The following is a 26,272-nucleotide window of genomic DNA, read 5'->3' as shown; positions in this document are numbered from 1 at the left end:
AAGTCAAGAATTAAAAGCTGGAGAGAGGGAAGCCATTGAACTCTGCTGGAGCTCAGATGCCAGCACCAATCTCTGACTATCTCCTGTGCTGTACTGCATTCTTGGCCTTCATGTGCTTCACCTGCACATGGCTAGCCTTCCCTGGAGCCTTCCCTGGAGGTGAATTGATACGCCCAGAACAAGGGAAGCCCTAACCTCTGCTGGAACTCAGATGCCAGCATCAATCTCCAAATGTCTCCTGTGCTTTGCTGCATTCTTGGCCTGATTTCATCCTGTGTGTGGCTTCATCTGTGCACAGCGAGCCTTCCCTGGAGGTGAGTTGATACGCCCAGAGAGGGAGGAGCCAGATGTGCGGCCACGCACATCATTTAGCCAATGAATACAACCACAACACGTAGAAAAACCCACAATACATGTGTGACAATGGGGAAACAACACAGGCCAGCGCCAGACATAGAGAAAGAAGATGACAACTCAGATGACCAGAACATGGCCAACCAACTAGTCAGTCTCTCAGATAAAAAGTTTAGAGTCGAAATATGGAAGATGTTCAAATAATTCAAAGAAAGTATAGAAGAGAACACTAATAAGAATCAAGAGAATATGAAGATAGAAATCAGAAAACTCCAAACTGAAATTTCAGGTCAAATAACAGGTCTAAAAAACTCAGTAGATGAATTGAAGAACAACATGGATAAGCTTTCCCATGGCTTAACAGCAGCTGAGGATAAAATTAGTACACTGGAAGATGAGATGAATAACACCACCATACAGCAGAAGAAATTGGAAAAAAGCCTTAAAGTAAATGATCAAACAATGGAAAAATTACTCAAAGAATGGGAACAGATGAAAATAGAAGTCTATGATAAGCTCAACAGAAACAACTTAAGAATCATTGGATCCCAGAGACCCAGGAAGACAATCTCCAGGAAGAATCAATAGTCAAGAACATCATTAAAGAGAAACTACCAGAGCTAAAGAATACATGCAATCAAATCCTGCATGCCCGAAGAGTACCAACTAAAAGAGAGTCCAGAAAAAACAACCTGAAACATCCTAGTCACAATGACGAATCCCACAGAGACAGAATTCTGAAAGCAGCAAGATCGAAAAGAGAAATTACATTCAAGGGAACATCCTTGAGATTTACTGCAGACCTGTCACCTGAAACACTCAAGGCCTGAAAGTGGTGGTGTGACATACTGACAAAACTCAATGAAATAAATGCTTTGTCTAACATACTGCACCCAGCAAAACTCACTTTCAGGATTGAAGGAACAATACACGTTTCACAGACAAACAACAGCTCAGAAACTTCACAGACTCAAAACCAGTCTTAAAAGAAAAACTGAAAGACCTAATTTAAGACAAGACTGACAAGCAGACACACCAAACTTTGATATAAAGATGGCACTAAATCCCAGGACAATTGTTTCTCTCAATGTCAATGGACTACATGCACCAGTTAAGAGACACAGAGTGGCTAAATGAATCAAAAAACTCAATCCAACCTTCTGTTTCACACCTGAATAGTCAGAAAAAACATAGACTCAAAATAAAAGGCTGGAGGAAAATCATCCAAGCAAACAACACCCATAAAAAAGCTGGAGTGGCCATACTAATAGCAGATGATGCAAACTTTATACTCAGGAAAGTTGTAAGGGACAAAGATGGACATTTTGTATTAATCAAGGGATATGTACAGCAGGAAGAAATCACTCTCCTATATATATACCGAATGAGGGGCCAGCAAAATATTTAATACAATTATTGACGGATCTGAAAAATAATATCAATAATTGTGGGAGACCTCAACACAGCATTGTCAATACTTGATAGGTCAACCAGACTGAAACCCAACAAGAATATCCTAGACATGAAAAAAATGGAAGAAAGAGGCCTAGTAGATATATATAGGACACTCCATTCCCCAGAAACCTGGATACACATTCTTCTCTAATGTACATGGGAAATTATCCAGGATAGACTACATGCTAGTACATAAAACATACCTCCATAATATCAAAAGGATAGAAATTTTGCAGGCTACCTTCGCTGACCACAAGGCCCTGAAATTATATGTGGACTACAAAGGGACACAGAAGAAAACTTTAATACCTGGAAGTTAAACAGCCTAATACTGAATAACCAGTGGGTCTGAGATGAAATCAAAGAGGAAATCAAAACCTTCCTAGAAACAAATGACAATGGACACACAAACTATCAGAACCTATGGAACACAGCAAAAGCAGTGCTGAGAGGAAAATTTATAGCTCTTCAAGCACACATCAGGAAAGAAAAAGGGGCATACCTGAACAGCTTAATGACGCAGCTCAACAAAAGGAAAATAAAAATCACATGATCATATCAAAAGATGCAGAGAATGCATTTGATAAGGTCCAACACCCATTCTTGATCAAAATTCTCAGCAAGATGGGAACGGAAGGAACCTTTCTCAATATAGTTAAGGCCATCTACCACAAGCCAGTGGCAAATATTGTCCTCAACTGAGAAAAACTAAAAGCCTTCCCTCTAACTTCTGGCACAAGACAAGGCTGTCCTCTCTCACCACTCCTATTCAACATAGCACTGAATGTCCTTGCTATAGCAAATAGAAAAAGATATCATGGGAATCCAGATAGAAAGGGAAGAAGTCAAGCTCTCGCTGTTTGCAGATGACATGATACTCTACTTAGAAAACCCTAAAGACTACCAAAAAGCTTCTAGAAATAATAGACTCATATAACAATGTGGAAGTTACAAAATTAACACACAAAAATCAATGAACTTTCTAAACACCAATAATAATAGGGAAGAAATGGACATTTAAAAAAAACAACCCCATTCACAATAGTGCCACACAAATTCAAATATCTTGGAATCAACTTGACTAAAAATGTGAAGGACCTATACAAAGAAAACTATAAAACTCTGCTACAAGAAATAAGAGAGGACAAGGGGAAATGGAAGCACATACCCTGCTCATGGATTGGCAGGAAAAACATCAAAATGGCAATACTTCCCAAAGCATTGTACAGATTTAATGTGATTCCTCTAAAGATTTACATGACATTCTTCAAAGAAGTGGATCAGGCACTTTTGAAATTCGTTTGGAACAATAAACACCCTAGAATAGCTAAAACAATCATTTGGAAAAAGAATATGCGAGGAATTACTGTTCCCAACTTTAAACTTTACTACAAAGCGATAGTTATCAAAACAGCATGGTATTGGAATAAAGACAGGCCCTCAGATCAGTAGAATACGCTTGAATACTCAGAGAATGTTCCACAGACATACGATCACCTAATTTTTGATAAAGGGGCAAGAAATCCTAAATGGAGCAAAGAAAGCCTCTTTAACAAGTGGTGTTGACACAACTGGCTAGCCACTTGCAAAAAATTAAACTTAGACCCCCAGTTAACATCGTGCATGAAGGTAAAATCCAAATGGATTAAAATAATCAATATCAGATCCCAAACCATAAAATATGTATAAAACAACACACAGGCAAAACACTCCAGGATATTGAGACTATAGGCATCTTCAAGAAGGAAACTGTACTCTCCAAGCAAGTGAAAGCAGAGATTAACAGATGGGAATATATTAAACTGAGAAGCTTCTGCACCTCAAAGGAAATAGTGCCCAGGATACAAGAGCCACCCACCATGTGGGAGAAACTATTCACCCAATACCCATCAGATAAGGGGCTAATCTCCAAAATATACAAGGCACTGACAGAACTTTACAAGAAAAAAAATCTAATCCCATCAAAAAATGGGGAGAAGAAATGGACAAACAGTTTGACAAAGAAGAAATACAAATGGCCAAAAGATACATGAAAAAATGCTCGACATCACTAATCATCAGGGAGATGCAAATCAAAACAACTATGAGGTACCACCTCACACCTCAGAGATTGGCACACATCACAAAGAATGAGAACAAATAGTGTTGGCTGGGATGTGGAGAGAAAGGAACTCTTATCCACTGCTGGTGGGAATGCAGTCTAGTTCAACCTTTATGGAAAGCAATATGAAGATTCCTCCAGAAAACAGGAAATCGATCTCCCATACAATCCAGCTATACCACTCCTAGAAATATACTCTAGGATCACAAAAATACAATACAAAAATCCCTTCCTTACACCTATATTCATTGCAGCACTATTTACCATAGCGAGACTCTGGAAACAGCCAAGATACCCTTGAACAGATGAATGGCTAAAGAAACTGTGGTATATACACACAATGGAATATTATGCAGCCATCAGGAGAGATGATCATGAAATTTTCCTATACATGGATGTACATGGAATCTATTATGTTGAGTGAAATAAGTCAGAGAGAGAGAGAGAGAGAGAGAGAGAGAGAGAGAGAGAGAGAGAGAGAGAAAGAAGCAGAATGGTCTCACTCATTTATGGGTTTTAAGAAAAATGAAAGACATTCTTGCAATAATAATTTTCCGACACAAAGAGAGGAGGGCTGGAAGTTACAGCCCACCTGATGATGCTCACCACAAACAGGGATGAGTTTAGTTAGAGAAATAACTACATTGTGAACTATCCTAACAATGAGAATGTATGAGGGAAATAGGTGGGGGTAGGGTGGAAAGGAGGGAGATTAGGGACATTGGAGATGGGAATGTTGCACTGGTGATGGGTAGTGTTCTTTACATTGCTGAAACCTAAACAAAATCATGTATGATAAAAAAAAAAGCTGGACAGATAGATAACACAGCAGATAGGGCACTGTCTTACACATGGTCAACTGGGTTCAACCACTGGCAACCTATATGGTCCTCAAGCATTGTTATGAGGTAATTGCTGAGTTAAGAGCCATGAGTAACCCCTGAACATTGGCTGATGTGATCTTCCCAAGTCCCAAAGGTCAAGAAATCAAATATAACTGTTTGTAAATCCATAAAACAGGAATTGTTTTCCATGTAGAGTAGATTTTCTTTCAAGATGCCAATTATGATGTGCTTCCATTTCTAATTTGAGAAATATAATATAAAGTTATATCTAAATTTATTAGGTATAAATGTATAATATTTATTGTGTTTAAGCAAAGGAACATTAAAATTAAGTTATTTTGAATTGGGGCTGGAGTGGTGGTGCAAGCAGTAGGGTGTTTTTCTTGCATGCATTAACCTGGAACGGATCGTGGTTCGATTCCCAAATGTTCTATATGGTCCCCAAACCAGAAGCAATTTCTAAGCACATATCCAGGAGTAACCCCTGAGTGTTACTCCTGGCAAGCTCAGTGGACCATATGGGATGCCAAGGATAGAACCTGGGTCCATCCTGGGTCGACTGCTTACAAGGAAAAGTCTCTATCACTGTGTTATCTCTCTGGCTCAATCTATTCATTTTTAAAAATAAATTCTAAGATCACAAACTTATTTCAAACTAATCCTATAAAATCCTTATCTATCACTATTACAACAAATAATATGCAATGATGATTTGAGCATGTGAACTATTAGGCCCTGTCAAAAGAATGCAAAGTCTAAGGCAATGGCTAGTGCAGGGGTGGCGAACACATGGCTCTCGAGCATGCAGCTCTTTGCATCTTTTCATGATCTTGTATACTGTGGCTCTTTGCCAAGTTTGGATTTTGTTCTGCTGCTTCTGAAGAGGGACCTCTGAAGAGAGATCTCGGAGTGCAGAGTTCCGCTCCCAGGCTGTGTCCTCCTGTCTCCCATCCCTCAGAAACAACTGCAAGGACCAGCGAGTGGGGGACTCGTGTGTCACATGTTGGGTCACATCTTGCCTAACGTTGGTTCTTAGTGTGAAGGACGCAGCACACCCTCACCATCACTGAAGGATTTTTACCCTCACTCAAAAATGGCAAAATGCAATATGTGTTTAATATATTATTGTTAAAAATATATGCTTTTGTGTGAGTGTTTGTCTGTTTTGGCAGGTCACTGCGTGGTGTGGCTCTCTGACTCTCACAGTTTAAAATTTTGGCTCTTTGTGTCGAACTTGTTCGTCACCCCTGGGCTAGTGTGTGGATAGGATATTGGAAGTTTTATTAAGTAATGAGAGTAGAATCTAGAAAGAGGGTAAACATTAGAAAGAAAGAAAGCAAAGTGAGAGTACAGTTTCAATCTATTCACTGTCAAAGTTACAGAAAAAGCTCCTCAGAACTGCTTTCTAAATGGAAATATTTAAATTTAAAAATTTCTAAACTGCTTTTTAAATGGAACTGGGCATTTATTGACTAACTTCTAATCTGACTGTATTTATAGTGTATCACTCTCAGGTTAGTTTGTTTGTTTTTCAGGGGGAGTCACACCCAGCAATGATCAGCAGTGCTACTGGCTCTTGTGCTTAGTGGACCATAGGACTCTGGATACTGGGGATCAAACTGTGTCAGTTTGTGTAAAGCAAGCAAAGATAAGCACCCTGTCCACTGTATCATCTCTGCAGCACTCCTAGTTGCATTTGTGTCTAGCATTAAGATTCCTTGAATCAAAAACAAGAGAAAACAGTGGTAGGGCTGAGATATAGCAACTTTCTAAAGGGATCCATCATACTTTGAAGTTAATTTAATAAATCTGGCCAAATAGATATAAAAAATAAAGATGTCTGCACCTGGCCAGCACCGTTGATTTACTCTCTTCTCAAGAGATGTAAACCAAGCCATGAAAAATTATGGGTATAACGTTCACACAGCTGAAAGACAGCAATCTCAGGAGGAGAGGGTAGGCCAAGTCCCCACCCTGCCAAAGCCACACCTGCTAATCCTATAACCCAGAATTGCTGCGTCATCAATGGCCCTGCTTCCCTACTCTTCTATGGTATGTAGAGTCACCAGTTGGTCAAAACTCTAGGTATGTCAGGATTTGGGCTGATATCACCAGGAGTTATTTTTGGAGTGAGTGTGGGTACCCTTTCCCCAACTTCTTGTACTTCTGGAAGCCGTAGCAGCTGAAATCATGCCCAACAGAAGTCAGTATCAGCAATAATATTTGGAATTACTGGGCTGCGACAACTCCATTTTCATTCAATACTGTCAACCTCATAGGAACACAATTTAGATACCAATGTGTTTCTGAAGCCACGTAGAGTTCAGAAACAAATGAAGTAACAGTTAAATTAGTAATGAGAACTTACTAAACTCCCAAAATGACCTAATAACTTCATAATTCACAAAATTGCTTGTTGCTGTACATTTTTTCCTTCTTTTTAAATAACTTCCCACTTACCTGGAAACAAATATTTTATGATCAGCCTTGACAACATGCTCTTAAAATAATGTAAAATAAATTTTTTGAATTGCAATTATAAGAATCTCCTGTTTTCTAGACACGTGCCTAATTTTAGGCATACTCAATCATCTTATAGTCAAGTGAATTTTGAAGTTTTTTCATTAACAACTTATATAAACTATTAATAATAAAAGGAATATTACTTAAAGTACCTGGAAAAATGTAATATATAAATATATAAAAGGAATCTTACCCATTTTTGTTTTAATATTTCAGAGATTTGTTTAAGTTCATTGTCAGATATACACTTGTAAATATTTTATTCTAGTATATAGTTTGTCTTTTCAGTCTCTAAAATTATCTTCCAGGAGAGGAAATTTTAAATTCTCATTTTGTTCTTAAATAAATCTTTGGTTTTTGGTGCTCTATTGAGAAATCTTCGTCCAGATAAAGACCCATTTAAAAAAATATTACATTTTAGGTAATGTGTTCAATGGTGTTAATGCTTAAGTTTTCTTTCCTTTGGTTTTGGTTGGGGGGAGGGACACACCCAGTGGTGCTCATTTGCTTCTTGGCTCTGTGCTCAAGTATTTCTGTTGGCAATCTACTTATTCCCAGAATGCTTCCCTGTCTCCACCCTTAACTCCTAGACTGCTAGTGTAACAGGTCCCATTTGTGTATAGCTTGTTGTAGTTTGGGTCACTTGATTCTATTGTCATTGACCTTGGGTTGGGTATTTTTTATTTATTTATTTATTTATTTTTATTATTTTATTTTCACTCAATGTTCATGGGATTATTTGCCTCTGTTTGGTACTTGCTACCACTTTTTTTTTCTTAATTTTTGAGGCAGAACAAGATGATTCATGTTTTGTGGTTCTGTTACATGACCAGCCAGACCACCGAAGCAGCAACTTTCACCTACAGACTTATATTACAGGCCCTACTCATTGAACACATTCAAGCAAACTAGCATTTCCTTGCTCTTTTCTCCTCTCTTCTCACTACTTTCTTTTTTTTTCCTCTCCTTTTCTTTTTAATTTATTTCTCTCTTCTTCTTTCCTGCCCCTTCCATATACTTTCCCCTTTTCCCCCCTTTGGAAATCTGACTATCCCTTCACCCCTCAATCCCATCCAGATTTCCCACCCTCAGTTCTTAATCCATTAGGCATCAAGACTGACCTCCTACCCCAATGAACCAGTAACCAGCACCCAAGCGAAGGGACAACCAGTCAAACCCACACCTCGTCCTCTGCAAGAAAAGGCAACCCAACTCCCCTGCTGACTCATGCTGTGCGGTATTACTTACCAATCCTTCCTAACATGGACTGTTACTTGAAACTGGACTTAGCTCTAAAAGTATCCCCAATACAAGAACTCTTCCTAAGACCTCCCTGCCGCAAATCGTTTGCCAATCTCAAGAGGGTCAGGTTGTGTGATGAAAAGGCAACCGGGAACCCACACACCACAAAAAAATCTCAAAAGACAATGGGGGAACCTATACTTCCATCATAAGTAGAAGACCTGTATTACAATACCTCTTTACCTGCTTTTACTGAAATGTAAGGTAGTCTCTTATATCACTTTGTTCCTTTAATTACTTTTTTATTTCATTTTTAAGTATTTTATATATATATATATATATATAAGCACTTATATTTTTGTTTCTATTTTTATCTTTTTTCGGTGTGTGACCTGTTTCTGTTTTCTTCTCTTTCCACCCTCAAATGCACCTGCAATATAATGTAGAACCATTTCTCCCTGCAAAGGCACAGTAAAAGAAAGGGGAAATCTTACGTATAAAAATGAGCTCTTATCTACTAGGGATAAGAACTCATACTTGTTTACAATACAGGGGCATCTCCCACCTTGAAAATATGTCACATGGACCCAACTTAGGCCACAGGTGATTAGACACCAACCACCCAGCCTTGAACCCTGGAACCCAGACATAGAAACAACACAGTTCTTCACAACAGCCACAGGAAACAAATCCCATCTGGGACATCCTTAATACTGCTCAGACACCAAAATGTACCAGCTCTAATATAATATTCTGACAACAAGGAAAATGGGAACAACCTGACCTAAGAGCAAGTTATCCTACCTCACCAGCTAACAATAAGACAAAATCAGAAGACTTATCACCCTTTGGTCTATCCAAATGCCAAGATCGCAATTTACAGATGACTGGCTGACAGAACCATGACTGGACTGTATGTATCCTGTAACCAATAAAAAAAGCCCTAGTCTAGGGTTTGACTACGACCTGCACAACAACCATGATCTCTAGTTCCAGAGGTCTGTCTGAGACAATTGCAACAGAATGGGTCTTTTGGAAACATAATGAAAGATGCTATCCCAGGTCCCATCCTAGGATCAGTGCAAAGACCAAGACCACCAACCACAGAAGACGGATTAAAATGACTCTGAGGGAACAGAACTTCTAGAACCACAAAGAAAGATTTCATCATAAGTTCCACTCCTTGACCTGTGCAGATACCGAGATCTCTAGATACAGAGGTCTGATTTTATCACCCAGGATGGAGCAGAAGTCTTCCATACACCACAAAAGCACCAAAGAGAGAGTAAATGAGCCTGAAAAGAGTCTATAGTTAATCACATGACAATATACTTCAAGGGTGGAGAAACCCTGTATCTCAGAGGCCAAGGGAATTCCTTTTCGAATGACCCCAATATTTACTGTGCATGTGCAGGAGGGAAGAAAAATTAAAAAAAAAAAGGCAAAAAGCATAAAACAATTTTTTTATTTATTTATCTAGTTTTTGTCAATTTCTTTGTTTTGCTGTGGTTATTGAAGTTGTTGTCTCCATTTATATTTATTTATTTTCTTCTTTTCTTTCCTTCCTTTATGTGCTCTGCCATGTTCTTTTATCTCAAGACCATGGCTTTTATGTGGTGCTTATCCTTTTTTTTATTTTTTGGAGTGCTCACGGGATATTTTATTTGACACTTCTTTTTGTACTGTTGTGGTGTTTCACCTTCTTTTTCCCCTTCTTCTCTCAAACCGAGGATGAGAGCCTCTAGAAGGACTCTGCCTATTTTAGGCATATTTGATTTTTTCCCCCAGTTTATTACTTTTCTCTTCTTCAAACAAAACCACATAACTTGAACTATCTAGTCCCGCCTCCCAATTAGAGGGGGAAATAAGACCAAACAGGTGTAATTAATACGTACAAGATCTTGTCAAACACTTTTTCTGCATCTACTGATATTATCATGTGATTTTTATTTTTTCTGTTATTGAGATGGTGTACTTTGTTGATTGGTATGCTTTTGTTAAATCAGTGAATATGAGAGAGTAGTATTTAATAATAAAAATAATGAATTATTACATACTATGACATAGATCAGTCCCTATGCTGAGGAAACAAACCTGATGTAAGAGTACACACATATATTATTCTAGAAAACATCAGTATTTTCATGGAACCAATGAGTGGAACAAGAAAAGAAAAAGATTACAAAGATAAGAAGAAACAGTAAACCAGGAAAGCTTATTATCTTCACTGTGCAATTTCAGATGTAAACATTTATAAAAGTTTACCTAACTGTACATGTTATATATACATAATGTACATGATTATATCATTTATATCAATTATACCATAATAAATTTTTTCCCCGCCTGCCCCCATAATAAAATTTTTTAAAATCTGATTTCTGGATATTAAATGATCCATAAATTAAGTTCTAAAGGTTAAAAAATTAAAATAGCAGCATTTCTAATAAGCAAGAACAATAATAGAAAATTAAGTACTCATAAAATCATTTGGAAAATGAAATTTTATCACTCATGCATATGTTAGATATGTAAAATGTATACATAATGGGAAAGAAAGAAGAAAGATGTATGGGATCGAAGATGTTAGCTATTCTCATATCTGTTATTAAATTATGTTAAACTAGGAAAGCACTTAAGCAGAAAAGTGTGAACACTGCCAATCTCAAAATGTAACGCTTATTATCTTTAAAAGCATTTCGTTACTTTATAATACCTGAAGTGATATAATAATGTCAGTCACTTAACCAGATCTTAGAGTATAATATCTTCATCTTAAGTACTATTATTTCCAGTATTTTAATAATTTTCTCACAGTCCTGGAATGTGATCTTTTGTACTCTGATGACACTTAATTTAATAGCATAATTTTCTGGTACTTGCAACAGTTGCTTTCCATTCTGATTTTTTATATGCTCTTATAATACTTGCAGATAAATCCCTCTAGTAATCATTTTTATCTTTATCTCTGAGGGACTTAAAAGGCTTCAATAGGATAAAAAATGCCAATATTAAACTCTTAAAATTTAATTTTAATACTAATTGTAATATTTCCAATCAGCTCTCGAAAAGAGTAGAAAAATCTCTTAACTATCAGCTCATTTGACCTTATTTGCAAGCTTCACTTACATGTTCAAACTCTTTCTGAGGTACTTCTATTGTTTTAATCAAATTCCATTATCTCTTGGTAATCCACTGAGATTATATCATCTCTTGAATTTATTTTGACTATAACTGACCAGTAATGATTAAAAGAATTGCTACTATTTTTAAGTCATGCTAAGAGAATATCTGCAACAACAGCAAATGAAGTATATCACTTGATATGTAGTCTTTCTTTATATTTTCTCCCCCACCTCTCTGCAGTCTTCTTTTTTTTAAAAAAAAGGGAAGCGCATGAACTTACAGTTTCCCACTATTACAAATTATGCAGTTGAGTTTCCCACTTTTGGGGAAATCGCAGGGGTCAGCATATATAAGCCTCACCCTAGAAAACTACCTTCATGATCATGGTCTTTCCCCTGCTAGGTAAAGGATCATATGTGTCTTTACAGAACATAATAGCAACTCCTTCCTAAAGATTTAGGAGGAGAATAGCTATGCTTGAAAATACATGCCCTCAAACTTGTCTTTCACTATGCATTAAATGGAGACCACTGTAAATAAAATAAGGACAATTAAGCAAAAGAATGATTCTAGATGGCTGAGTAGGGAGCACCAAGAATCACTCCACCTATTCAAATGATTGCACAGACATATGCATAATCTAGCTTGCAACGTCCCTGATTTTCAGCCCTTTGCCTCTCTAGGGCTGTCTATCACCAAGTTTCCAAAAGAAACTTGACTAAGTTCAACTAAGACAACACTGAAAATTTATTTTGTAGGAATCACTAGGTAGAAAGAATCTTGTACTCAAAATACTGGAAAATTGTATTCTGATAGCCGATATCATCTTGTATTCTGATAACTGATAGCATCTTCAGAAATAAGGAGGCACAACAAAAACTCAACTGGTCATAACCAAAAATGTATAGGATCAGCCCTATACAGCACAACAAAAAGATATGCAAGACTGCAGCAAGGTGTGGAACACAGCGTAAGTACATATGAGTATCATAGAGACCTCCAGAGAGCATAATAACCAGAAAGTGCATAAGCACAAATTAAGGTATAGGATCCCTAGTGAATAAATATCCAAGGTTTGCCAACCTAAATCATATTAGCTGAATTGTCAACACCACCAACAAGTGGATATGACCTCCTCTCACCACCAATCATTATAATAGTAACGACAAAGGAAAGAAGGAAAAAAAATAAAGGAGATAAAGTAATTAGTGGAAATAACACTACAAACAACAAAAAAGCATCCTAAAATTTTTAAGATACACCAATCAACAGCAGTAACAAAGAAAGTAACTATAATATACACATTAAAAAAAAAGTGAGAGATTTTACAATTTAATGTTAGGGCAAAGAAGTCTAAATCCAAAAAAAAAAAGTAGATATCAGGGAATAAATAAAGATTAGAAAATAGATAAAAGAAAACTGAGAAGTACAGGGAAGGAAACAAAACAAGGAGGGAGGTAAAAAGGGGCAGAAAGATGGTAACAGAAGCAGAAGCCAGGACCCTTAGTACACTGTGGTGTAGTTATATGTATAGGACTTAAATAACAACTAAAAACAACACTGTAAACCTAAGTCCCACCTTATAACAACAAAACTTAAAAATATGCCTACAAGGAGGCAGGCTGGAGTATAGGTGGGAGACTGGGCACATTGGTAGAAGGTCACATTGGTGGTGGGGTTGGTGTTATAACACTGTATGCTGTAAACTTTATCATGAACACTTTGTAAATCAAGGTACCATAATTTGAAGATATTAACATAGAGAAATGGCACAGTCACTTGAACCTAATTACAAGCTTATGATCCTGAGTACAAGACTCCAGCCACACGCATATACTCTTGCTCCTATGTAAACCTTGGAAAAATTACTACATGTGCCTTGCAGTTCTGCTGCTTTGCCTCAGCACAACAAGTGATTCCTGGATACATGGCAGTTAGAAATGTATAAGTATCACAATAAGGAATGTGACTCAAGACAAACATCACAACTAACACAAAGTTAGCTGTTCCACAACCAAGAATTACAACCCTGCCCCTTCATGAGAACAACTGGTGTAATTGTGTGCCCCAGAAGCAAGTACCACAACTAATGGAAAGTAAGCCTCACTGAGAGCACTGTGGTCAAGTGCTCAAACACCACAGCACCACACATTCTTCCCCAGTGATCACAACAGCTGAAAATAAGTATGAGCACCAGAGTTCGATGTGTGTCAACCATTTGTTACTGCAGCATCATTAATGCTTTTTCACTGATGATTTTTAACCAGGAACAGACTATAATATTAGCCAAGAGAGGGACCTGGATTTGATTCCCAGCATCCCATTTGGTCTCCTGAGCTTGCCAGGAGTGATTTCTGAGCACAAAGCCAGGAGTAACCCCGGAGAGCCACCAAGTATGGCCCAATCCCCCCCCCCCCAATAAATAAATAAAAAGAAAGAAAAAAGAAAAGAAAGTTAGCAAAAAGCAATTTAAACAGAAATTGTATAAATTGACATAAAAATATACCATATTTCCTGGCATATAAGATGACACCCTACTTTTCCTGTTAAACTATAAGGTTTGGACTATATTCACTGAATAAAGCTACCTCTCTCTTGACACACACAAAATGGAAATTAAAAAACGTAAAAGAAAAAGAGTAGAACCCTCAAAGGTTAACAGTATATGTTTAATAAAGCTAGACTTTGGAGTGCCAAAAATAATTTGACATTTGACATTTGTAATGACTGTGATTTTTTTAAATTGTGATCTACATCAAGAGCAGGGAGAGGGGGCTCCTCCAAGAGCAGCTGGCTGGGGAGCAGTGATTAATAAGACAAGTAGAGGGAGACAGAGTGCCTCCTCTGTGTCCCTTAAAAGCTGAACAGAGAACTGAGCACTGAAAAGCCACAGAACCAGCAGGTGGATGAGATGCAGCACTCAATAACTCAGCTCCTCTGTGTGCCCATAAAGATAAATCAGGACTAGCAAAGGACTGAGCACCAGAAAGCCGCACACCAGTGATGACACCCGGCGGCTGTATGGAATGCAGCGCTTGGTAACTCAGCTCCTCTATTTGCCCTGAAAGATTAATCAGGACAGAGTACTGAGTGATGATGCCTGGCAGCTGGATGGGATGCGGTGCTAAAGGGGGAAAATCACTTGCCCCTGAAGCTAGAGTAAATTTCAGCATGCCATATACCGCCGTATAAGATGACCCCTGACTTTTAAGAATTTTTTCATGGGTTAAAAGGTCATCTTACATGCCAAAACATACGGTGTTAATATATCCAAGGACAAAAGAAGATGTATCTATGAAGAAACTCTTAAAAATTAATATTAACACTAAAATATATCTCAACAATTAAAAAGAACTGACAAAACTTTCCAGAAAAATTAGGTCCATGGAAAATCTAGTGTATGCAGATAATTATAGAAAGTAATTGATGAAATGTTGAGATCAAATGAGTTTCAACTATATAAAAAAGGAAGACAATTCTAGGAATAACAAAAACTAGGCAAAGCAAAAAATAATTATAGTTAGGTATGAAGATTTTCTTCATTACAATTATATGGCTTATACAGATATTCATAGTAATGTAAACAGTGAATAATAGTACATCAATGAAACTTATATTATTGGTAGAAAACAGAAGAGATTAAATATACATGTATTTGTAATAGAACAGCTAGAAAAAAAACAGCTAAAAACTCGTCATTATCTATACTTGATAGAAAACTGCTAATATCCAAATAAACAAAGAGTTTATTTTTAAGAACATGCAACAAAGAACGATAAGATGAAAGTTCAGGTCAGCTCACAACTGAGTGATTTAGCTCAAAGAAATAGGAAATACAAAGATAGAAAGAAGGCTGAAAAATGCTGCATGGTTTAAGAATAAAACAACTCTTTGAAATTATTTTACCTCTAATGAAAATGAAAAATTAAAAGATAAATTACCTGTGTTCTGTTGCTAAACTAGAAAATATTTATAAAATTACCACCAACAACAACATTCAAAGTTAAGAATAATTAAACAATTTAGCCTATGGTTAAGAAATGATTTCTACTGAGAAGTAGAGATACAATTTTTTAGTGAACAAATCAATTTTTAACTTGATAGATAAGCCAAAACCCAACCCTGACACCTGATTGTTTCTAGTAATTAATGAAATAACAAATGCACATTATCAGTGATGGTTTTCTAAAAAATAAAGACAATGTATTAAATGACAACATTGTTCCAGTACTATCTACTAGAGATTGAGATTCTAAATAAAGGCATTAAATGTGATTCTTTTTTTTAAATTTGCTTATTCCTATTTTGTCTTTCTAGAATACTTTCAGAATGATTTTTCTTTAGTTAAACTTAAGTTACAAGATACTGCAACATTATACAAGTTTCAGGTATACAACACTGAAAAATTCAAGTACACAACACTAAAAGATACATGTTAATATACTATATTTGCTTCACCTAAAATAAAAATCCACAGAGCTTTTAAATTTTATGTTATTGAAAAAGGAAGTGGTTAATAAATTAATGGGTCAATATATTGCTACCACACTGCATAATCTCAATAATGAATTAAATTTATTTATTTTTATCTATCTGATGTCTTTTTATTCATAGCAGGTATCTACACCCAAAAGAACCCAAAAGAATATATAATTAATTAATTTAAGAGTGAACACAGAAGAAGAAAAAAAAGAACAGTGAACACAGATACAGTTCAGTGAGATCTCCAACAATGACAGCAAAAAGAAAAGTGGAAAGAAAAATAATCCAGATGATCTAACAAGAATGTCCACGGCATCCTTAGAGTAGATATTGAGAGTTTTTCTCCTGCAATCTGTTTGTTTTGAAGCAAATTAAGCTTTCTTTGTACCTCTATGAAAGACTAAAAGTTCACTATCTCTAAATATGTAAGAACTGAGGCAAAGAACATTCATGTGACTTGTTTGAAATTATACAATTAAGTCAATGGCTGAACTGTAAATAGAATCTAGGCTACCCAACTGCTAGTCTGCTGCTCTAACTAATGGGTCACGCTCCCTGCTATGTAATAGGACTGTTTCCTTTAATTACAAATTCTTCATTTGCCATCCAATTGTCAGCCAGAGGCTTTATCATTAGTTTTGCTCTTCTTGAATTCATGGTATTATTACAACAATATGATACTTCTATGATAAAAAAAATACCAACATTAATTAATCATATAAGTAATAATATTACTTATCCATGACCAATCAATAATAAATACTAATCATTAATAATATTACTTAGATATGATAATATTATTTAATCATTTCATATAAAATCTGAAAGTCCCAAGTGCTGGGGCAAGTATACTTCTCCAAATCTAAAACTAATGGCAATTTATGTATAAAATTGCAATTTTTGTATGCAGTTTGGGTTGGTCAGTGACCTAGAAAAATTTTGTTTCCACAGAATCTTTACTATCAGTGCACTTTAATAAGGCACACTATGGCTCATCAGTCACTAATATATGTCTATATGTATAAGTCCAAAAGGCAACAGATTTTTCAAGACTATTTTTATATTAGAAAATCAGAATAAGATCAAAATCATAAGATGCTCATATTCTGTTAAACCTATAAAAAGAAAATTTACTGGATAAACAAAGTAGGTATCTGAGAGAAGGTGCACAGTCACTTGTCTTTGAGAAGCACTTTGTGTTTCTTTGGCACATATCAAGGCAGCAGTAGTAGCAGCAGTCTTGCCCTTGGTGCTGATTTCTTACTACTCTAAATGTCTCTCTCCTCTGAGCCAGAATACACTGGCTGTTGCTGATCATGCTGTGAGACACCTGCACTGGCTACTAGGCTTGTCATGACGCACAAAACCCTACCATCTTCAGCTTGACATTGTGCAAGTTATAATTATTCATCCAAATGAATATGTCAGAGCAGCAGCAGCAGACCTCTCATCAGAGCAAAAGAAAAATACATCAAAACATTATCAACCCAGCAGGAAGACAGGGACCATAAGGAAAATTACCCATTTTTAATATGGTTGCCACAAAGCCATGTCTATTATTTCAGCGAAAGGAAAATAAAGATCTTCCAAGTTAAAAATCCAAAAACACTAAACCAAAAAGGGAAATGTACAAAAGGCAACAAGGAATTATTTTTAAATCAATTATCAGGAACCTATTTACAGTTTCTCCAAAATGTAATGTGGACTTCAGTATAACTGGAACATTTATATTACTTAAGAACCTCAAATGTTTAAGATTGTTAAAAATAATTCCCACAAGCAGAACGTATCCCAAAATCAATGATGAAAATATACACAGCTAAGCACTCTGAAATTACTCAATATTTTTCAAACTAATAATACTAACATTCTTCTGACTTAAAGATATTATTGGTAGCATTGCCAAAATGTTTTGATGTGTTCAACTCTAAACGGTATGTTAAACCCTAGCAGATAATATCTAAAATAATATACAAATAATGGTTCTTGAAAAAAATTCTGTAAGAGCATATATTCAAAAGACTGTGAAATTATTTTCGGACCTCTTAATATGAAGAAAACATCCAAGATTTATAAGCACATATAAATATTCAAGTGTAAAGAAATATTATAGTTCAAATACTTGATTTTATTTATGAACAATTTATAAAATAAATTCAAAGGCAGTATCTTTTTCTGAATAAGGTATGACCAATTTTCTTATTCAAAACACAGAAAATCTAAACCATAAGAAAGAAAATGATTAATGGAATCATATTGAAAATTAAACATAGGAAAGAAAAAGATACATAGAGATAATTATGATCTTTGGAATATTGGAGATGGGGAAGGTAATTCATCCCAAAAACATGAATGCTAACAATCTTATGGCCATGTTACTGCACTACAATTAAAATTAAAAAAAAGAGAGAGAAAAACTTCCAATATGCAAATTTTATCATATGGAAAGTGAAAAGGTATATATAAATCACAGGAAAAAAAAGGATTCCATTCCTAGAACAAAAGAAAGTATCAAAAAAAATAAAGAATCACATTTAAATATACAAATATCACAAACATAATAGTGATTGTTAATTATTAATAAGAATTAAGGTCAGACTTAAAAAAATATTTGGAATAGTAGGTCCCACTATCACTATCACAAATCGTACTGCCAGGGGAGAAGTAAAAACTTAAACAATAGTTATGTGAAGGTTATTTACTAACATTCAGCAATCAAAAAATATCCAATTCTATAATCCACATTAACAATCTAATGCAGGTGTTACAACTAACATACAAGAACGTTCACTGAATTACTAAAAATTTTGAACAATAAGACAATGATGAAATTAGCAGGTAAATTCACATAAGCATTTTTAATAAATGTATTAGACATAGAGAGCTAAAAAGCAATGCTATGTTAAAATATTCAAAAATGCTAATATTTTAGAATAGTTCATAAATAAATGTATCAAAAATATGCAACACCTAAATTTTATGGAAGTACCTAATTCTAATAAAGAAAGAAAAAACAGGGGCTGGAATGATAGTATAGCAGTAGGGCTTTTGCCTTGCACTTGGCCAACACAGACAGGATGGACTCTGGTATTCCAGGCCTTCCGTATAGCCTAAGCCTGCCAGGAGCTCTGAGCGCAGAGCCAGGAATAACCCCTGAATGCCATCAGGTGGGACCCAAAAATGAAAACAAACAAACAAATAAAAAAACAGGAAAGACTCAATAGTAAAGATAGTAAGGAAACGTATTTCATGTTGACATAGGCTGGCATTAAGCAGAAATATGATACAAAATCGAAAGAAATTGCCCTCAAATGTTTTCTAGGCTAATAAGTCACAAACTAAATTTACTAAGTAGCAAATTATGGGCAGTAAATATTTCCACAGGTAAAAGTTTGTTGGGAGCTGTTTTGTTCTTACATTAGAAACAGTTAAACACATTGAACAAACATTTTTCAATTTATATATATTTTAACAAATTATTTCAGATGACATATCCTCAAACAATATCACAAGCTAGGGAAATAGTTATCTCATGTTATTCTCTAAGAGAGATAAAAATCAAAAGCCAGTGTTTCTTTTTAAAAGTATACAATTCATATGGAAACCCAACTTTTTTATTTAATGAAGTGTGATATCTGAGATTTATATATCTAATATTTTAACACTATCATACCATGTGTCAATTCCCAACACCAGTGCTCCCATACTCCCATCATCCACCCCTACTTTGGCCTACTAGCTCAATAATCACAAATAATACCAATTCTTAAAACAAACAAACAAAACCGCAGCAGTTTGTTTTCATTTATTACCGAGTCACACAAGGGCCAGAAGGACTAGTCCAAAGTAGGAAGCTTGCCACAAGTATAAGGGGAGAGCAGTTAGGTAAGTGAAGTGACCACTATAAAAATGCTAGTTGGAAATGATGACTCGGGACAAGAACTGGATGCTGAAAGGAGATAATGTGATATGCATGATACCCCATCAGTAACAATAATGCAAACCACAATGTCTAAAAGGAAAAAATAAGAAGGGAAGGTAGGAGAGCTGGTATACAGAGACACAGACAGGGGAGAAGAAAGGAGGGAGGGTAGGAAAGAAACTGAGGACACTGGTGGGAGAAATGTGAACTGGCCAAAGGTTATGTATATTGTATTTTATGACTGAAACTCAATCATAAAAAACCTGGTAACTAAAAAAAAAAAAAAAACAAAACACCCGTATTATGAACAACCTTGTAACTTCAATGTTTCAATAAATTAAATAAAAAACTTTGCCACCAACATTCTTTTCATTTTTCTTTCACCATTTACTAGGTGATTTAAAAAAAAAATCCAAGCTCATCACTAGATTTTTCTTTGTATCACAATTATTACATTTTTATTTTTCTTGCTTTTTTTTGGGGGGGGCACACCCTTTTGATGCTCAGGGGTTACTCCTGGCTAATGCCCCTGGCTTGGGGGGACCATATGGGATGCCGGGAGATCAAACAGCAGTCCTTCCTTGGCTAGCGCTTGCAAGGCAGACACCTTACCTCTAGTGCCACCTCTCCGGCCCTGATTATTACATTTTTCATTGAATGTAACCACTAGTGTCAAATCTTTTAAAACTGTATATATATATATATATATGTATGTATATATATATATGTATGTATATATATAATGTTTATAGTGTTATTCTTTCTATTTTGTTTTCCCAATCACAAAGTGGTTTTAAAAATCCAAGTTCATCACTAGATTTTTTTTTGTATCATGATCATGAGAGTTTTCACTGTATGTAACCACTGGTATCCAATCTTTAAGAATAGTGTACATGGAATTATTATGTATTACTAATAAACATCACTTTATATATATTATAATTTAAAACATATATCTCTACATATTGCCTCCTTAGAAATCATCCATGTAATGAAAAATTACATTGATAGGGGTAGAAGAAAGAATATATTATATTCATTATACAAAGTATGAATATTTCAAAGCACATATAAAAAAGTACAGTATAACTGAAGAATAATTTAGGAGAAACTATTTAAAATGAACTAATTCTCAGATCTCAAATCTTATTTCATCATTGTTAGAAGTTTCAGCAATGATAAAGTTTTTAATTTTCAAATTTCTGCTGAAAATGGACATTACTAGAAAGATCTATAAAAGAATTATTAATAAATACAGAAAACCAAAAAGTCACTTTATAAGCTATCCTTGCCAATTATGAATATGTTAGATATGCTTCTTTATAACAATAAATTAAAAAAACTTACCTGTGGTGTCCAAGAAAGAGAAAAAGGGACAGGAAAATCAACAAAACAATCTGGCGATTCTGCAGGGTACTATTTAAGAAAAAAAATGAATTTTACTTTTGCGTTCAAATGGGAAATTGTATTCAAACTGAAATGCTATGAGCAGTATCATAAATGCAAGAAATACTAGATCTAAACAATTTTTTTTTTGGTTTTTGGGCCACAATCGGCAGTGCCCTTGGCTATCTGCTCAGAAATAGCTCCTGGCAGGTACTAGGGACCATAAGGGATGCCGGAATTCGAACCAACCATCTTAGGTCCTGGACTGGCTGCTTGCAAGGCAAATGCCACTGTGCTATCTCTCCGGCCCCAGATCTAAACAATTTAATTAAGCTATTATAGTAGATTAAGATTAAGGTTCCACAATTATAGCAGAATTAAAATATAGTATGGTGGTATAAAATACATACAATTTTATAAATGTGTATTATAATAAATATATTTAAGTATAATATATTCATGAACAATCACATAAATACATAATCACACTTAAATGTAGTATATCATTATTAATATACTAGCATTGATTAAAAATCAAATTATACTTCTGAGATAAAAATTCTGATGGTACAGAACAAACATATTTAAGTAGAGAATAATGAATAGTTAGTGTCAGGTAGCTGCTAACGCAATTTGATGGGTGAATCACAATGGATCTCAGTTTCTTTCCTTTAAATTTCAAACTTGTTGGTAATCAATTTCTTTGTAGTCTAAAATTTAAATAGTCTCAATCACTATTGAAAGATACAGTAGAACTTAAAATATAAAGAAATGCACAAAAATATTTAGTTATCAATTTAAAACTTTTCTGCAAAAGTCAGAGATATGATATAGAAGGTAAAGCCCGTGGCTTGTACCTCTATGTTCCCCTGTACCATATATAATTTCTGAGTAACTCCAGGAGTGATCTCTGAACAGAGAAAAGTATAATTCCTGAGCACAGCCAAGTATGGACCAAATCAAACAAACAAACAAAACAATAAAAGTATTTCCAAAGGTAATCAACAGGAAATTAATTCTCCAATAGTTTTAGAAAAAAAATTGATAGGTATCAGACAAATCAGGTTACTAAGTTATCAAAAAGTTATTTTTTTAATAATCAATATTTTAGGGTCAAAAAGATAGCACAGGTGTAGGGCATTTGCCTTGCACATGGTCAACCAAAGGCAGGTGGTGGTGGTTAGATTCTTGGCATCCCATATGCTTCCTGAGCCTGCCAGCAGCGATTTCTGAGTGCAGAGCCAGGAGTAATCCTGAGCACTGCCAGGTGTGACCCCAAAACCAAAATAAATAAATAAATAAATAAATAAATAAATAAATAATAAAAATAAATAAAAATCAAGATTGTTACTCTATGATTTTTAAAAAAATCCAACTCTGGATTCTTAAAAAGTAAATGTAGTTTAAAATATAAGCATTTTATTTTCATTAAAAAGTTAAATTTATTTATTTTTGGTTTTGGCCTATCCCTGGTGGTTTTCAGGGTTTACTTTTGTCACTATGTCAAGGATCAATTTTGGCAGGCTTGGGAGACCTCATGGGTGCCAGCAATTCAATGATGAGGTCAACCACATGTAAGGAAAATGTAAATGGGTTTAACAATGTCATTCTTTTTATTCTCTTATTTGTTTTACCTTCTTATATAGATACAAATAAAATATTATATAGTTATTATTATTATTATAGTACAAAACAGCCTATTTAGGTAAAGTCCTACCTGCTGTACTACTTGTTCTAATCCCCAATAACTTTCTAATGTAAAGAAATCATCAGTCTAGGTAATACATTAAGTTAATATGCTATTTACATTTTATTTATTTTATTTTATTTTATTTTATTTTATTTTGGTTTTGGGGCCACACTGGTAGTGCTCAGGGGATACTTCTGGTTCTGCATTATAGAATGACTTTCAGTAGGCAGGTGGAAACATATGGAGTGCCAGGGATCAAATCTGGCCCTTGTTTACCTTTCTTAGAATGAAAAAAAAATTTGACTTTGGAAGTCAGGAGATACAATTTATTTAGTAAAATAGAATGGGAAAGCGATCTACAGTAGATACACATAAAAATAGGCTACAATAATAAAATGAGAATTCACATACATAAATTAATAAACCATAGTTTCTGAGATATCTTTTACATGTAATTTTGGTATAATTATGTAGGATGCCATATAATAATTAGCTGTCTTTACTATATATGCACTATATGATATATACTCATTATGTTCAGACTAAGATCTATTTCATTTATGCAATAAATCTTCCTTACCAGATAGAACTTAAAAGGGACAATTTTTTATTTTTCTGATTAATCTGACAAAGAGATAATCAAATACTCATTTTTAGAGTTAAAGGTATTTTATATATATTATATTACATAAAATATATTATAAATTATAATAAAATTTTAATATTTATATTAATCAAATATAAAAGACTAAGCATTATAACAAACTTCAGGTCATTTTCATAATAAATTATACTAATATAGATAAAAAAAAACTACCAGAAACTAATAGACCTAAGATTTACTTTATTTTTTTGTTTGTTTTCTTTTTTTTTTTTTATTTGTGGGTCACACCTGGCAGCACTCAAGGGTTACTCCTGGCTCTACACTCAGAAATCACTCCTGGCAGGCTCGGGAAACCATATGGGGTGCCGGGATTTGAACCACCATTCTTCTGCATACAAGGCAAACTCCTTATCTTCATGCTATCTCTCCTTATCTCTATGATATCTCTCTGGCCCCAAGATTTACGTTAGAAGCCTGACAACAAATACTCCCCATGAAGAAATACTGAAAAGTAGCTATGATTTTTAACATTCATTCTTCTAATCAAGCAAATAAACCGATGTAGAAAATAGAAAATACATATTTTTACCTTGCATATATATTACAAAGTTCTATATTACAAAGTTCTAAGGAAAACTTCTAACCAACTTGTGTGACTAAAAGATCATAAGCAGTGGGGCTTCTCCCTGACCTACAGTAAATACATGCATATAAGCAGCAGCTGAAAGTAACAGTTATCACTCAGTATGTGATATACATCTAGTGTGTCATTAAATGGTGCTGATATTGAAAAACGAAGTTTCAAGAAAGATCCTAAGGCTTTATTTAATAAAGTGAATTGTAGTACTTTATTGCAATACTGTAGTACAGTGGTCTAATATATATATATATATATATATATATATATATATATATATATATATATATATAATTACATCACACACATCACCAGAGGTCCCAATACTCTCCCTCCACTAATGCCCAAAGACATCTTTCTGTTAAACACTCTTTTCCCTCTGAAAACTCACTTATGTGGAGCAACTGTACAATTGTATTTAGTACACTTCTTTCATAAAAGAAAAAACAAACCATTATTTGTATCTCATATTTCATAGAAAAATATGATAAAAACAAGTTCAACTCTTTGTCTTCATTATTTATTCATTTATTTTTCACATCTTAACTGATACTCAAGGGACTAGGGGTCATTCCTGGTCAGTTTCCAGACAACCAAGTAGGTGGTTCAATTATAAGTACCAAATATGTGATACTGTGCTAAGGATCCCACAGTGGTAAGGATCACCCAGGCCACCTTAAGTATCTCCAGGGCCACACCTGATGATGCTCAAGGAATTCTGGGGCTGTAACAAGAGATTTTCAGAGAACCACGTCTTGTCAGGGAATTAACTGGGGTTGGGTACATAAAAGTTATGTGTCTTAAACTTGCACTATCTCTCTGACCTATAAATCTATTTTTAACAGTGTGTCTTATTAAAATTGGTGACCTATTTTTTCTTGATACCTTTTGAGTTAGTGACAAAAAAATGGTAGAACTGGGAAAGGATATATTCAAGAATAAGAGCACATTCATTTTATATGTCAAAAATGTCATGTAAAAATATAGGATGTATTTGTAAAAATAAACATATTTAAAGGCTAATTAAAAATTAAACATGATCCTTTAAAAGTTACTTTAATTAAGACTTTGTCATCTTAACATGTTATGCAGCTATCAATAATTTTAATCTATAGTCCTACACCAATATTTTTCAAACAGAAATTACAAAATCTAAAGACAGCTTGGTGTCTATGAAGTCAAACTAAAAGAGACATGTAAAGACTCTAACAAATCACACCAATATAAGATTCATTAAGTTTCATTCTTTTAGATTGTTAGAACAGATTATTTTCTAATTCTTTCCTAAATAAAGCTTTATCAACTCTCTTACAGGGCATTCAAAATAGAGTTCAAAGTTAATAATAAAACAAAAGCAACACATGAAAATAAGCTCCCATAAAATATTAATAGTGTCACTTTATCTTTTGAAATTAAAAATATGGCAAAAGAGCCACATATGTTATTGCTTCTCAAAAATACCAATGATGTAATTACCAGAATATAAATGAAATCTTATGATAGTTTTAGACTATATTGACTTACATATAACTCTATTTACATATTTACTCTATAAAATTGAAGCCTTCTTTATGGAAAACAATATGAAAATTCCTCAAAAAACTGGAAATTGAGCTCCCATATGATATAGATATACTACTCCTAGAAATATACCCTAGGAACACAAAAAACACAACACAAAAATGCCTTCTGCACACATATATTCACTCTGTGGCACTATCTACAATAGCCAGAATCTGGAAACAACCCAGCTTCCCGACAACAGATGAGTGGCTAAAGAAACTCTAATACATATAACACAATGGAATACTATGCAGCTGTCAGGAAAAATTGAGTCATGAAATTTTCTATACATGGATTTACATGGAAACTATTATGCTGAGTGAAATAAGTCAGAGGGAGAGA

The 26,272-nt window shown here is 34.6% G+C and overlaps 1 protein-coding gene and 1 pseudogene across 1 annotated transcript in view; both read right to left on the bottom strand.

Annotated features, from left to right (window-relative positions):
• Positions 1-26,272, bottom strand: part of FANCL (FA complementation group L) — a 92,449-nt gene that overhangs the window by 5,621 nt on the left and 60,556 nt on the right. Inside the window, exons 7-9 of the mRNA XM_049784586.1 lie at positions 21,398-21,466; positions 17,016-17,056; positions 13,697-13,700 (exon numbers count right to left, since the gene is read on the bottom strand). Of these exons, the coding sequence (XP_049640543.1) occupies positions 13,697-13,700; positions 17,016-17,056; positions 21,398-21,466 (114 nt within the window). The remainder of the gene's footprint in view (positions 1-13,696; positions 13,701-17,015; positions 17,057-21,397; positions 21,467-26,272) is intronic.
• On the bottom strand, positions 11,906-12,056 carry LOC126024951 (uncharacterized; annotated as a pseudogene).

This window comes from Suncus etruscus, chromosome 12, assembly GCF_024139225.1.
Source record: "Suncus etruscus isolate mSunEtr1 chromosome 12, mSunEtr1.pri.cur, whole genome shotgun sequence".
Classification (NCBI taxonomy): domain Eukaryota; kingdom Metazoa; phylum Chordata; class Mammalia; order Eulipotyphla; family Soricidae; genus Suncus; species Suncus etruscus.
Note: the sequence above shows the minus strand (reverse complement) of the source record. Positions and strands in the feature narration are given on the sequence as shown.